Source organism: Notothenia rossii, assembly GCF_949606895.1.
Source record: "Notothenia rossii genome assembly, chromosome: 9".
Classification (NCBI taxonomy): Eukaryota; Metazoa; Chordata; class Actinopteri; order Perciformes; family Nototheniidae; genus Notothenia; species Notothenia rossii.
This window is the reverse complement of record NC_136907.1, coordinates 20,435,362-20,450,417: the sequence shown is the minus strand read 5'-3', so window position 1 is coordinate 20,450,417 and position 15,056 is coordinate 20,435,362. Positions and strand designations below refer to the sequence as shown.

Genomic DNA, 15,056 nt, shown 5'->3' with positions numbered 1-15,056 from the left:
TTGTTACCTTCCACGTTGCACTTTAATCCAGTCCAGTACACAACAAATGAGACAAACTTGCTTTTGATAACATTATCACTATTCACTTAACCAGTGTATCATTTTCCCTTTGGCACATTTTTTGGTTTTAGCTATATATCAGTTTTGTTCAGACTTCTTCAAATCTCTCCTTAGGGATGCATTCATTTGTGGTATAATTGCAACCAAGCAAATATGGACATCGTGTAAAATAATGGATTGTTTTTTTTCATCCATTAAACATTGTCAGCTTTCAGAGTGTCCTTGAATGCACCAACGGGCAGATTTTTTTAAATCGCCTGCTGCAATAATGTAGGTGTTGAAATAAAAACTGAAAAAAACTACGTTGAATGTGAATGTGTCTCAAGCAAGTCACAGCTCTCTGCAAGGTGCTTTTTTATAGTGAACTGAAAATAACTGAAACCTTTGCGTATCTGGTGAAAACAGTAATCTAAAATCAAGTTTTTCAGAAAACTAAAGCACATTCCTTTTTTAGGTAGTGGGTTAAAACATGCAAAACAACTGGAATGACCCTTTAGGAAAATCCTTTACAATTCACTGTGTTAAATGCTCTGTCTAATTGTTCACTTGCACTGTTAAAGGTATCGATCTATGTATGTGTGCCAAACATGATAAATGTGCATTGGTCCCGGTTTTGGTCCAGTTATGTTGAAAACAGTCAGGTTACATTTCTCCAGATGGCCAATTTAAGAGTCAGGAGAAGGAGTTTCTTGGAGGAGGGTTTAGGGGTTGTTATTGATGATCTGCCTGGCTTGTCCGTAGCCTGTCATTCCAGCTTGAGATGCTCCCTTATTTGTGCCCATTTGCAGGCCGATAACACACTTGCCTTCGGTCAGCTGTTCCTCTGAGAAATCTCTCCTGTTCTCTTGAGCTTTCCTGCACACATACAGACATATCTCAGTCCACAATCTCACTCCTTAGCACCGGAATAAAACCTATTTTGTTTTACCAACAAAGAGAGAAGAAACACATTTCTTCTATTGAGGAATCTCACCTGTGGAACCAGCTGGGGTCTCCTTTGTAACACCCATCATCCTTTGTGATGGCCAAACAGCCCAGAGCCATCAGGGTCCTCTGCACGGCAGCCAGGTCCTTGCCTGAAGACATGCAACAGTCCCACATGAACAGAGCACACACCAAATACAGGGAAGGGGGCAGTGGCCTGTGCTGTACACCACTGAATAAAGCTCATTCTCCTTGCTTATAGGTATATTATTTTATATATATATATATATATATACTGTGTATATATATATATATATATATACAATAAGGTACATCTGCCACACCATTAAAGTGTGACACTACAGGCAATAAAACATTGTTTTTTAATGCAATGGTTCATTTTGAGTATTGGCTATTCTGAGCCTTTAGCATGTCTTCTTTCTGACAAATGGAAAGAGAAAAAAGACATTAAAGTTAATTTTGCTTCACTTTTCTGTATGTGCCTTAACATTTCTGCAAAAGTAACCTTAATATAATTCTCAATTTGTATTTTAAAACATAACATTTCAGGAAACTTGTCATACAAAACATGTCTTCTTCATATTGATATGTACTATACAGAATGTTTACCCTAAACAGTTATACTATCTCTAATTACTCTGAAGTGCTGCGGGATGTCTTACCTTCAAAGAGGTCAACAGTCTGAAATATGTCCGTTTTGGTGATTCCATAGTCTTCTGCAGCTTTGAGAAACATGGATATTTGTTCCATCTGCTTGAACACCATGGTGGACTTCTTGATGGCCCTGATGGGCTTTTTGGCTCCGAACAGGGTATTAATGAATTCACACAGCAGCTAGATGAAGCAAAGGTGCATTATTAGACAATGGGTTCATGATGTGTAAATGCCCCACCACTTTTCCTACAAACGAGGAAGACACAAAGTGATTGTAGTTGTTTTTTTACTGTTGTCATTTTGTTTCTCTTTAAAGTCAATTTTTGTGTCATTGTTTTCAATTTGTTTATTTTTGTAGTCATTTTGTGTCCCTTAGTAGTTGTAACTTTGAATCTCTTTGTAGTCTTTTTGAATCTTTTTGTAATAATTTTGAGATTCTTTGCAGTAATTTTGTGTCTTGTTGTCTTTTTGAGGCTTTTTGTAGACAATTGAGCCTCTTTGTAGATCTCTGTAAACACAGTACTGTACACAATGCAGGTCTATGTTTACACCTATATGCAAACTGAACACTCACACATCCATCCTTCAGCCAGTTTTGGAATCCGGTCCTCCCTGGCTCAGGCCTTTCCACGCCCGAGCCACACTGGGCCATGATCCACTCCACCAACCTCTCCTCCAGCTCCTGGTCATACTTCTTATCAATCTTGTTCTGCACCTCCCGGGACAAACCAAATTGAGGACCTTTGTTGGACATGTTGAACCTGTTGGGAGGGAAGATTTGTGTTAGATACACAGTTAGCTGAGCAAACTGTACTCCTTGGCAGCAAATTCTGTCCTTTCAAAATGGATATTTAATATATGACAAACCATTCAGAGTGAAGTCCCTGCCCTATCCAGACCCACAGTCCTGGCCTGCGGTCAGAACAAATTGTTTCTGCCTAATGCGTGTGTTAATGTGTTTCTATTGTGAGTTAGACCTAGTTTTTTGGGAACGTATTGATTTAAAATGTTCAGAATATGTTTTTCTGTTTTTGTTTAACTTGTCCTCACATGTTCCAAGAGCAATTTTACTGTTCAAACCGTTGAACATTGATACCATTGTTATATTTGTGAGTTCAATATGAAGCTAAAGTCAAAGGCTGGTTAGCTTAGCCTGGCATTAAGACTGAAGAAAGGGGAAACAGCTAGCCTAGCTTTGTCTGAAGTTTGCTAACCAGAACCTCCAAGGGTCACTAAAGACATTGTGTGTTCAATCACAGGAAAAGCCTAAGTGTACAGTTAACTCTAATGTACTGCTCCAAATCAAACAATAGCACATAAGCCCTCAGAAAACACTAGATTGTAATCATTCAATTCTTTTTTTTTTGTATGAGCTAAAGAGGTGCTAGTATGCAAATTAACCTTTGCATCCAAACCACCGTTTTGTACCTGTTTCCATTTCTTATGCCAAGCTAAGCTAACCTTCAGGTGGTAATGATCTTTTTATCTAACTCTCCGCCTGAAAGTGAAGGCAATAGGGATATAATCCAAATAAGAGAAAAGTACAGAACAAGGACATACACAAGTGAGTGTGCCTTTTATAATACATTAGGGTATGTAATTCTAATGGAGTCCGTCATCTTCTTTATTTATCATGACACTACAATGTGCACATTTAATAACTACCTCGTGAAGTAAACAACCACAGATTGAAGCTTTGAAATGGCATTATCCTCACCATGTCAGTGTCTCCATTTAACAAAGACATTTTGTACCATGGATGTTGAACAATGCTTAATGTCTTGAAGAATTACTACCCTGCTGTTAGTCATTATGGTTGGCCTATCTCACGTATTAATGCAGTCTGAGCTTCCTGTTGGCTTCAGCAGAACTGCCTCGCACCCTGCATCCTGTTTGCTCATTCGGCTGTCACTTCCTTCCTCCCTCCCTGACAAAGGTAGCTACAGAATGTGTGTATACTTGACTCTAAACAAAACAACACACTGCTGATCACTATGGTAACAATCTTTAAGCAGGAAAAAAAAACACGAAGCCTGTTAAAACATGAAAGTTCAAGACGTACGTGTTAACCACCATGCTGCAGCTATTTTGCAGATCTGATTATTAGAGTTGTGCAAGTCACTCACATTTCCGAAGAACTAGGGAAGTGTATTCAAATCTTTAGGTGTTTTTAGCTGATAGGAAAATCATCTTGATTGCCTTTTCTTTCTGCCAAATATACAAACACATTTTTGGTACTGTATATGTTCTGCCCTTCAGGGAAACTGTACTAGTTTGTTGCATTTTATTCATGTTCATGTTAGATTGTTCAAAAATCTCAGATTTATTATACAGATAGATATGTTCATCTATTACATATCTTGCAAAACAGAGGCTTCTCAGTTTTAAACAATATGTGGTAATGGTATGACAAATCTTCCTTGTGTCTAACAGTCCCACACTGGAGCCTCTGCTGCCATAGATCACACTTGTGGCTCTGTTCATTGTCTAAGGTTGCAGTGGTTAAGTGGAGAAGCAGCTACTTCCTGTCCGCTGAGTGACTCCAAAACCAGTTTGCGACAACATGAGCAAAGTAAATATCTAAACACTCGATAACCTCTTTCTCAATTGCATGAGGACTGCCATCTGTTTTGTCCTGGCACGCCCAGAGAACATCTAGCAGCTGCAAACATCTAGATTTCTTTCTGGGAGTTTCATGAAGTCAAAGTATTTGTTCTTTTGGATTAGGTGTAACTTGCGCTCTGATCTCTGGACTATACATGTCAACTGCCGATTGGATCATAACTCTGTAACTCTGCACTGATATCTACCATTTGTGGGACAGATTTTTACTTTCAAAGTGACTTTTAAGGTGTGAACTAGCATAATAGCACAGCCATTCAAAGGCAAGTGTGTAATGGGGTTTGAGTGCATGTTTTGGAAGATTGTGTGGACATGTAGACTTTAGAAATGAACTAGGAGTGGCAGAGTACTCAATGGGAACATCTTGTAATCATAGAGTAGCAGCTACAACACCCCACAAAAACCATTGCGTCATTAAACAGAGATGTGTGTTGTTATTAAACTTGCTCAAACATGCTCTGGCAAAGAGTAACTAAAGTAACACGTTTTCATTTCCTACCCACATTTCTTTAAATGAGTGTCTTTAGTTTCCACATCTAAATTAATGTGTCTTAATATGTTGTAATGAATTATCCAACAACATACACTTTTGATCTGTGTACTTCAATGCTTCAGCGCTCGACCGGTCATCACATGGCTTACAAAGTTTTACTGTTTGACTAATATAATATACGAATTACTGTATACAGTAAAGAGTTTATTATAATTGCCACACAGTTAAATTATGGAAGTCTATATATAAAGCTTACTATACACCAGCTGCATTAACAACTTAACTGAAGATGTTTGTCATTTTGACCACAGCCAAAAGTCAAACAGTCCGCCTACGCTGCAGTACAAACCACACTGATAGGTTTTCTTTTTTATCTTTTCTTTTTGGCGGCCTTTCTCGAAACAACAGTGAAATAAAAAACCGCTGCGTACTGATGTGGCTGACTTTCACAAATCCTCTGCTTTACCTTACTCAGTCCTTTATATCTCTTCCCTCATTACACTCATCTGCTCCTGTGGGTCATTAGAGGGTTAAGTGTTGTACTCAGATGCAACTCCAGTTATTATTTATATATTTGTCGTATCCACCCCGCACAAATTCTCCACTTTGTATCATAGTAACTCGCAGTCATCCGTTCAAGATGTTTCACAACATTCTTGTTATTGCGACAGGCCTGCGTAAAACTGCATCATCGCAGTTATTTTCTGAGTCAACTCAACAGCATCAAAACTCATCATATTTGCTTTTTGAGTCATTTCGCAAAAGGCTAAAGGGTATTTGGCAAGTTTTGTGACGTGAACGCAATGGATTAACGATACTTGAGCAGCTGCTGCTGACTGTGAATTCATCTCTGTATCTATCAGTTTATCACTGAAGATAGTGAGAACAGTCACGGCCTTCAAGTTATGTCACATGCATAGAGCGCTCGCCTACACATAAAACTGTACCATGAACCATAAAGGAACAACATATGTGATGCACACATATACGCAGTTTAACTGCCATATCCTGAACCAGCAGCCTGGTGCTCACAGCATACATTAAACTTGAAAATGACATATTATTAGAGCATACTGGTTACATGTTGAAAGCTCTCTTATTAGAGATTTAACTACAGCCTGAACCCATGAAGCTATGAGGCCTCACACTGTAAGTGCTGAAACTAAAGGTAGATAAGAAACAGGATTATATAACACAGGAATGTACAAACTAGTGGGCTGTTCAGAAATCATCTGATCCACACAGAAACACACACAAAAAGAACAAAGATCAAACAAGAGTAAGAGGGAAGGAGACAGGGAGTGAGGGGAGGGTGTCTGATACATTACACTCCTTTTTTTCTTGTTTCCTGCTTTGAGTTAGCCTAACAAAGAAGCGAGAAACCAGAAAGCTGAGATTGTTGAATGAGGCTGAGAAAAAACAACAAGAAGCGTTTACTTACGTTGTGTAGTAGCTTTCAGGTGAATAGGTGTGTTCTCGCGCTTCTTCTTCCTTATACACAGTACAGAGTGCACCACTCAGGACGGCCAACACAAATACAGCAAACACCCTCGTCTGTAATATATGACTTCACCACATTCAAGAGAGAGAGAGAGAGAGAGAGAGAGAGAGAGAGAGAGAGAGAGAGAGAGAGAGAGAGAGAGAGAGAGAGAGAGAGAGAGAGAGAGAGAGAGAGAGAGAGAGAGAGAGAGATGCCTCACATCCTCTTATTTCACTCTAGGGCCCGCCCCTTTGCTCTTTCTCCCTGTTCCTCACTCAGATTGTAATTCCTTATTTAGGAGAAGGCGGGAAGGAAAAAGTGGGCATGTGACCGGGGAGTTTGGTGTGGTTACTGAAAAGAATTCTCCAAATTTCTCCCTCCACCACTAAAGAATGAGACAGGATTAAGAGGGAGGGATGATAAAAAATCCTGGAGAATATTGCCCAGGAAGGGAGTTACAGTAATTAGAGAGCAGTGAGGCACGAGTAGGAGTTTATGTATTGCCTTAATTCAAACTGGTTTTGTTTGTTTGTCTGAAATAAACAGGCAGCTGTTGAATGCAAATCTCTTCCTCTCTGTTGAGTTTCATGCTGAGACACAAAGAGGAGGAATAAACAGGTCATGACACGTCACAGCATTTCTTTACCTAATAGTTGGAGATGTAAACACAGACATCTGGAAGTGACTCTTGTCCCTTTGTCATTAATTGTAGCACAGAGGTGAAAATCTAGGCGGTTTCCATGACAACAGGGAGAGACACTCCCTCAGAGGCATGTCAGGACCCGGCGGGGCTCCGAGATAAAACATCAGACGTGATAACAATGTGAGGAGCTGGCATGTGTGAAGTCATGTAGCTGAGACAGGCCATGTCAGCTTTGTTTAGTGTTATTCAACTGCAGGACTACAGGCTAATGTTTAACCACCAGGACTTTAAAGAGTTAATCATTCTCACTACCTGAGTGGGGTTTCGTTGCAGAAAAACATTTCCTCTTTCCTGCGAACAAACTGTGATCACATGACGGTTTAGGATCTTTTTTTTTTATCAAGTGAACTTAAAAAGAACTCAAAGTGATCATGAACATGTGATGGCATTTTGATTTTTAATTTATATTTTGTAGATACAGTTAATCAGAAGCAGCCTCTTTTGAAGCCTTAAAATGCCTTACTTAAAACACAAATCAAACAAAGAAAGAAGTCGTGCTGCCCTCTGTTATACAACACTGCAGTGTAACACACCTTCCTCTGACCCCTGCCAAGGAGGTTATGTTTTTGGTTCGTTTCGTTGGTTTGTCAGCAGGATTATAATAAAAAACAAGGAGCAATTTGACATGAAACTGGGTGGAAGAGTGGAGCACGGGCCAAAGAAGAACCCATTACATTTTGGATCAGATGCACACAGTATTCTTCTCTTACGGACACAACCTTGGTTGAGGTCTGTGATCTTCGAATGCCCTTTTTCTAAATGTAACGCTTTCTCATAGCCGAAAAGCTAGATAACTGTCCTTCTAATAAACATTTGACATGTCATTATGACGCAATAAATGCATGCTTAAAAAAGGTAAATCATTTGACAATAATATTTCATTTTATCATACATTCATTGCTTTATTTTACATTAAGGAATTTTTGATCTTCAATTTTTCAGCAATTACCATTTTTATTAAAATAAGGACATTAGTGCTTTTATGTGGATTTCACTTAAGGGTCAGTTTTGATAAAGTAAAGGGCTGCGATGAACAACTATTTTCATCATTGATTGTTTTAATATAATTGAAGGCTAATATAGCATACTAGTATATAGCATAGCATAGCATACTAGGGCCCGTTCTCCATAGTAAGCACTTTTAATTTGGATACATTTTTTGGCAATAATACTTTGGTAACTTTCATTTGGAATCTGACTTTTAGCTGTAGTGGATTATTGTTACATTCAGGCATTACTACTAAATGATCTCAGTTCTTCTTCCCTGGCAACCCATTATTGTGAATACAGTGAACCTGTTGACACTGGTGCTGTTACTAAGAGGACTGTTCATGTTCAACCTGTGATAGCTGTGTCTGTGAGAACATGGGGAAATGATCCAGCAAACTTGTAAAAAGGTGAAATACACGCAGATGAGAAATTCCACATGTGGTTGAGTTCTGGGCGAAGTGTAAACTTACACCCACCCTACCCCCTAATTTAAAGTAGGAGCAATTCCCTCCTCCTGGTTTTGTATTTATCCCACAGAGGTACCTGTTTCTGCACTTGATGGCGTCCTGCCATATACCTAAAATCACTCAAACCTTTTCATCCACAAAATGCTGCCTTTGCAGGAAATATGAATTACAGCTTGTTTTGCAGCTTTCTTTTCCAGATGCTTAGCAGCCCTCCTGAGTCTTTACAGGCTGCTCCTGCACTACAGCAACATCTGGTGGCTCAGGGGGGCAGAAAGCAGACATCCACACTTTGCCTCTTCCTCTGTGGTGTGCACTTAACTCCACTGCAGGGGTGTGCACAGCCAAATGTAGCATTATATTCCATGCTCAGCAAGCTATTCTTTAAATGTTATTTTGTTTATCAAAAGAACTATTTCACGTTTAATCCTCTAGAATCAACCTTGTCCTTTGAACACAATAGTTTTATTTTCAGGTACGCACTGCTGGGTGTTGATACCCATGCTGAGAGCTGCTAATTGAGAAAGTGCTGCATTGTGGACGCAACACTATAATGTCATCAGGGTGTGAAATCTGAAGCTGTTTCACGTAAATAGAAAATAAACACATGGAGGAGAGCAACTGAGCACTAAGGAGGATAGTCAGAGAAAAGTGAAGGTTTTTGTTGTTTGTTTTTAAGCCTGAATTATTCAAGTACAAGCCTATTTTGGGTATAAAACCCCCCAAAATGTGGATGCTCTATTTAGATGCTCCATCACATGGGTCATGTGGTTTTTGACTTTTAGAGTGTTGTTAATACTCTAAGTGGTGTATGCTTTATTTGGTCAGAAATAAACATTACAATGTCTGGACAATACTCGGGCTGGTCCACTACTTTGAAACAGACTGTAATGTGAGATAGATTGACACAAAATTGTATGCAACCATTAATGCCCCTACCAAAACGTTTCATCTTTTGCCTTCATCAGATAGCATTTTTAAAATGTTCCATACATGCAAAACTAATGACATTCCCATCAGCCTCAGATGGACTTTGTTTCAGTGCTAATAACCAAATTGAATGGTATACATAACATAACTTCTAAACCAGCATGTTAGCATTGTGAGGGTTTTAGCATTTAGCTTACAGAGCTGCTAGCATAGCTGCCGACACTTGTTTTTACTGGCTAAACAAAGGGATCACCATCATAAAATAAATATGTATTATATTTCTCTGCTGTGGAGATAAACACTTAACAGACATATTAAGAATATGTGATTTGTACGTAAAGGCAGTCTATTTTGTCCTTCATCCTAAAATGTCATGATGCCTATGTGAAAAACCAGAATATGCCCATGTTTAACCTTTTAGTTGAAGAATAAGATTATCAAGAGAGTAAAATCATTAAATCTTAAATGTTGGAGGCAAGCCCAGGATGGTTCTTATCCTTTTAACCTCTGTTAATGTATTGCCTTCATTCATTGTATTAGACATGGGACTGCAGGCCTTGATTATGTTTGCATATTTCTGTAAAAGCTCCTGTGGCCAAAAGCCAGCTTGAAGCTAAATGCTAAGGTGATTGTGTGCTGTTGGTCCTTGAAACTGGGTTTCCACAAACTGTGCAGCGTGTCAGCTGAAAGGAAATCATGCATTTAATATTTCATGTGCTTGTTTGAAAAGCAACCCTCAGAGAAATGATAAAGAACGGATCTTGTGCACTGTCAATGTTGTATTAATAAACAGAAAAAGTTTTGAACCAGATGATGAGATATGTGGATGAATAGAAAAGCCTAGATTAAGACCACAGGTGGTCCAGCAGTGCCTGATCCTGGGCAGGGAACATCTGTTTGAATTCCTCATTTATTCCCAACCTTCTCTCCACTTTCAGTCTGTGAATCTGTGCCAGGTGCCCGCTATACAATTATTTACAGTCTTTTGTTCTTCTTAGACAAGTGAATGCAGCAGTTTCAACCAAGACAATATTGTACAGTTTCAGAAGTTGGATGAATAACATCTGTATAGTATGACCTCAGATATAGAGAAGGAACACCTTTTTGCTTGAAAGAATATACTGAATATGACAGTAACACTGTAAAAAAAAAAGTTAAAAGTACACTGTGATTGGCAGAATTTCACCACAACAACTACAGCAGGGATTTATACTGCTGTAAAAGGACATAAGAACTCATGATTGCATGGTTAAGTTCTGAGTTAGATTTCATATTTGACCTTATAAACACACGTTCTTTTGCATGTTTTCTTACAAGAGCGCTGTAGTGTGCAGCTTGGTCCTCTTGGAGGCGATGTGTCTCAGTGTGATCGGCACCACTAAACACAATGTTCACACTGCTGACACTCAGCCTCTAAACTGTGACCCCTAAATGTCCATATCAATCTTTTGCTTTTCACATCCCCCCTCTAATAATGCTTTCACACAGGAACCAGCTGTGCAGAAAAAAACATCTACAGTGCAAATCACATGTTCAAGGTGGAGCGGGTGTCAATCAAAACAGTAATCATGTAAGTACTTGTTTACATTCAAGCCCAAATCTGATGACTGTTCCCTCTTCCCTTTAGAAATGAGACTGTGTGCCAAGGCTTTTTGTAAAAACATTCAAAGCAGTGTCCCACCTGCAGTGAGAACATCTGCATTCTCTGTGACTTCAGTGCACAACGAACGCTGCTCTTTGCCAACAACATGCTATCTAAGGCAATTACAAAAAATAAGATTAGACTTCCTCTTAATTGATGTGACCTCTGTTTATTGATCCAGGAGGCAGAGGTGTATGTGTGGGGGATGGGTGCAGAGGCGGCACATTGTGAGTTTAAGATTCGTGGGTAACCCTGTTTTTTCGGATGTTTGTTTGGACAGATCATGCTGTACAGGAGGAGATCATATTGTACAGAATGATGCACAGTTTGTGCTTTTCTGTCACATCCAGCTCCTTCCTTCCTTAAATTCCAGCATTGCACCGACTAAAATGAAATATCCTTCCTCTTTGTGTGGCTTGAGGTTTCTTAAAACATCTCTGGGATGCTGTGTAAGTCTTGCTCTGTGTGTCTTGGAGAACAGATGCAGTAGGAGTTTTACTGTATGTTGAGATTTGTGTATGATATAGATGCAGACATCTCCTCAGCTCAGGAAGAGGATTTATTTGACACACATTACCATACCGCTGTACGGTATCACTCAAAATATGCTTTTAAACCATGGTATTAGTAGTTTGACAGTAATAATCCTAAATGAAGTTTCATGTGATGTAGGTTTATGTGCTCCCAGTGCGGGATTACATACTTTTAAGAGGGTCTTTAAAGATATGTTGGGAGCTGTCACACTGAATTTGAGCAAGTAGGTACATGGATTTTAACATATAATCTTCAGCTGAAGAAGGGTCATTTGCCTTCAAGATGCACAGGTTGCATGTAGAAAATTCCAGTTTACCAACCTTCTTACACTGGCAATCTTTTTCCTTGGTATCCTGGATTATTGATGACCACTTGCAGGGGCAATATCCAAAAGATTATGTTTATTTTCACACCACTTTTCTTTCCGCTAAAAACTCCCAGTCATCACAAATATACCAAATTAGAAACATCAATCTGAATAAAGCACAATACAGTGATCATTTTGACAACCATGTAACGAAATGACCAGAAGACAGAAGACGGATTTGTGCAGAGTGTAAAAGTGACTTCATGGAGGGATTTTTGGAGGGGAAATTTAAAGATGAAACTCGAATCTTTCTCACAAACAGCAAGCCCCAGAGATGGATTAACCCCGTAAGATGTCAAAATAGTCTCGACTGGATCTGGAAGTCACACTTTTAAATAATAACATCAGACAGAACTTGCACATTATCCGCTCCACACATATCGTGCTTTCAGGATTTCTAAGGAGATGAGAGAGGTGTCAAGCAGACATCAGACAAGTTATACAAGGAGTTAATGATAGCTGCTGAGCTTTCGGGAGAAGATCTCTCAGCTTTTTGTCAGCGTTCCCTTTGAGAGAGGAGACAAAATCCTTTGTGGTGGGAGAAAAAGGGGAAGGAATTGGGGTCAAAGACGGTTTAGGAGTGCAGAGAGTGAATAAGAGATTTCCTGAAGTGCTTCAGCTACAGCTTTGACACATATAAACAAGGAGGAAAAAGGGAGTGAGATCCAGGTGGAAAAGACAAAGCCGGCCTGCATGAAAGAGGACAGAGAAGGTCAGAAGAAGGCAGGAGGGCAGAATAAAACGTGGAGGTGGAGGAAGCTGTGGAAAGAGAGACGAATGAGTCAGGTGGAGGAGAGGAGCAGATGGAGACAGAGAGAGAGGCCACATCATGCAAAGAGAGCGAGGCCCTGCAGAGAGCCGAATGGAGACTGACACAAATTGATGGGCCAAGACATTAAGGGGTAGAAGTGGAGCAGGCTCTGGAGAGGAATAAGCCAACTCCAATTTCATCTTTATGAATGAGTGAAGAGGCATAGAGGGAAATTTGGAGAGAACAAGGGAAATTAATAATGAAATGATTCCTCGCTTATTGCCGTCTTATCACAGGGGTAGTAATGGATCAGCTGAGGAGGTCACACAGCAGATGAAAATGAAAAAGGAGGAAAAGTCAAATGTCTGGGAAGCGATCGGAAATCTATTTGATTATCCTTACATGGGAAAAAAGTATATATTTACTTTCGTGAATGCACTTATTAACGGTATGGTCAAGGTCAGCAAAAGACAGTGGGATAAAAGGAAAACATCGCATTAAATTAAAAGGCTTAAACATGGAGGAAATTCATTTGTTAAGGACGACAAAACAATGTCTTGTAATAGACTATGGCATGAGTGCAAGAGAGACTTTTCTATATCTGCAATCCAAAATAAGCGATTTCAAGAAGCTTTATGTGCAGACTTCCTAAGTGCACCTTGGGAAAACGAACATGATAATTAAAAAAGGATCAAACTGATAGAGTGAAACAAAAAGACATTTCAGAGCTGCTTGATCTGATCAAGATACAAAAACTAAAGTGAACAAAGGTGAAACTGATGGAGTGTAGTTGGTCATGAATGCATTTCCGCTTTTGTTTGATTTTGTAAATTAAAAAAACTGATTCATATGGGTACTGTTTTTACTAATGTTGAAAAACGATTGGTTTAGCAATGAAGTAGGTCAGTATTACATCAATATCCCTAAGCAAAGAAATACAGAAATGTACTGCCAAACATACAGGGGTTTAACATGTTGCTGTTTCATTTCAGCCACTTTAGTAGAAAAAGAAAAGACCTTTGGGTTTAGGCACTCTAATTTAAAGCAAAAGGGATGGTTGATTGATTATCTCATAGCTCATAACTGGGTTAAATAGGTTTTCTTATCCACTACAGCAGAAATGATTTTGGTCTGAGTCCAGCACACGGCTCATTGGTTGGGATGCACCTGCTTGCCCATCCATATTCTATTGTTGTTGTATTGTTTATGTGCTTGTGGACAGTTTTTTCACCGCAATAGCAATTCAACCGTGCCACTTGCAGTCATGAAACGTTACAGGTATTTAGTTTAGATCCTATCTAAGGTTTAGTTTGAAGATGGGTCTGATGTGAGCAATAGAGTAGGAAGTGGGGGAGAGGCCCACTCACTTTACACCCCTGGCACCACTTGTGATCCAATCTCAAGATGGTCTCTAGTTTCTCTTCACGTTTTGTTCTTTTTCTTATTCGCATGCGACCCGCTGCTAATTTTAAACTTTTTATTCCGCCCTCTACCTTCTCTGTAATTACACGGTGCGGGTTGAAAGCTTATTTGCAAGCTTTAATGCATGAGTAAGCAGATGAACTCTTAAGTTGTAGTTATGAATCTGTGCTAAATGTACCGAGCGCACACTTGTGGGGGTATGTGGGTGTTGAGTGACAGCTCTGTTAATAACCGTGATCTGAGCATATAGATACACATGCATATCTCCTCCAGACCACAAGTACAATACACTGTCTGCTTGTATTGTCATTATGCTGAAGGCGGAGGCTATTAAAGTTTGTTATTTAAACTACGCTGTACTGAGCACCAGATGGAAGAGCATGAGGTGTTTACATTTAATGTACATAGGTTATTAAAAATGCATTTCTAAATGTGTGAAATGCAACAGTTTACCCTGCATTAAATCAATTTAACTGTGACTTCATCAAGATGATCCATTTTACAATATTTATAAAAAAAAAATACTTTCAACACAATAATCTGAATGTTGAAAACTTGAACTAGCTCAAGCTTTTACATTTTAAATGGTAAATGTTTTTAAATGTTAGTTTTTATTTTATTTCTGCTCTGTTCATCCATACTTTACAACTAATTCAAGATTCAAGGGTTTTATTGTCACATGCACAGTAGCTACAGTGTAGTTATGGCAATGAAAATCTTAAATCCTTAGCACCTCCAACAATGCAACTAAAAGAAAATAGCTAAATGAAACAGTAGGATAGATTAGAATAAAATACTGCAGGTTATGTTGTAAGACCAGTCTACTAGTAGTGCAGATGAGCCTTCCTTAAAACAAAAGAACAGTTTAGCAGGGTAATAACTGTACTTACCTATATTTTAGCTTAATGTGCTGCAGCAGCAGAAAGAGCACAGTGGGCTATAAGTCTAACTTTCACCATGAGTGAGTCTCTAATTGCTCTGTGGGTCGAGGAGCTGCTG

The 15,056-nt window shown here is 39.1% G+C and overlaps 1 protein-coding gene across 1 annotated transcript; it reads right to left on the bottom strand.

The window, feature by feature from the left end:
- LOC307018530 (transgelin-3-like) lies at positions 1 to 6,371 on the bottom strand. Its single transcript, XM_079648799.1, has 5 exons — positions 6,216 to 6,371; positions 2,234 to 2,420; positions 1,668 to 1,839; positions 1,034 to 1,136; positions 1 to 915 (listed from the first exon to the last, which is right to left on the bottom strand). The coding sequence occupies exons 2-5, from the start codon at positions 2,411 to 2,413 to the stop codon at positions 762 to 764; spliced, it is 609 nt and encodes a 202-aa protein (XP_079504925.1). The 5' UTR covers positions 2,414 to 2,420; positions 6,216 to 6,371; the 3' UTR covers positions 1 to 761.
- Between the last annotated feature and the right edge of the window lie 8,685 nt (positions 6,372 to 15,056).

What these genes read in the sequence shown, in the direction of transcription:
- LOC307018530 (XM_079648799.1), bottom strand. Translation starts at nt 2,413, where the DNA reads ATGTCCAACAAAGGTCCTCAATTTGGTTTGTCCCGGGAGGTGCAGAAC. An exon ending in ACTGGCTGAAGGATGGATGT is followed by an intron (nt 1,840 to 2,233) that starts GTGAGTGTTCAG and finishes TGCTTCATCTAG; the next exon opens with CTGCTGTGTGAATTCATTAA. An exon ending in GACCCCAGCTGGTTCCACAG is followed by an intron (nt 916 to 1,033) that starts GTGAGATTCCTC and finishes GTATGTGTGCAG; the next exon opens with GAAAGCTCAAGAGAACAGGA.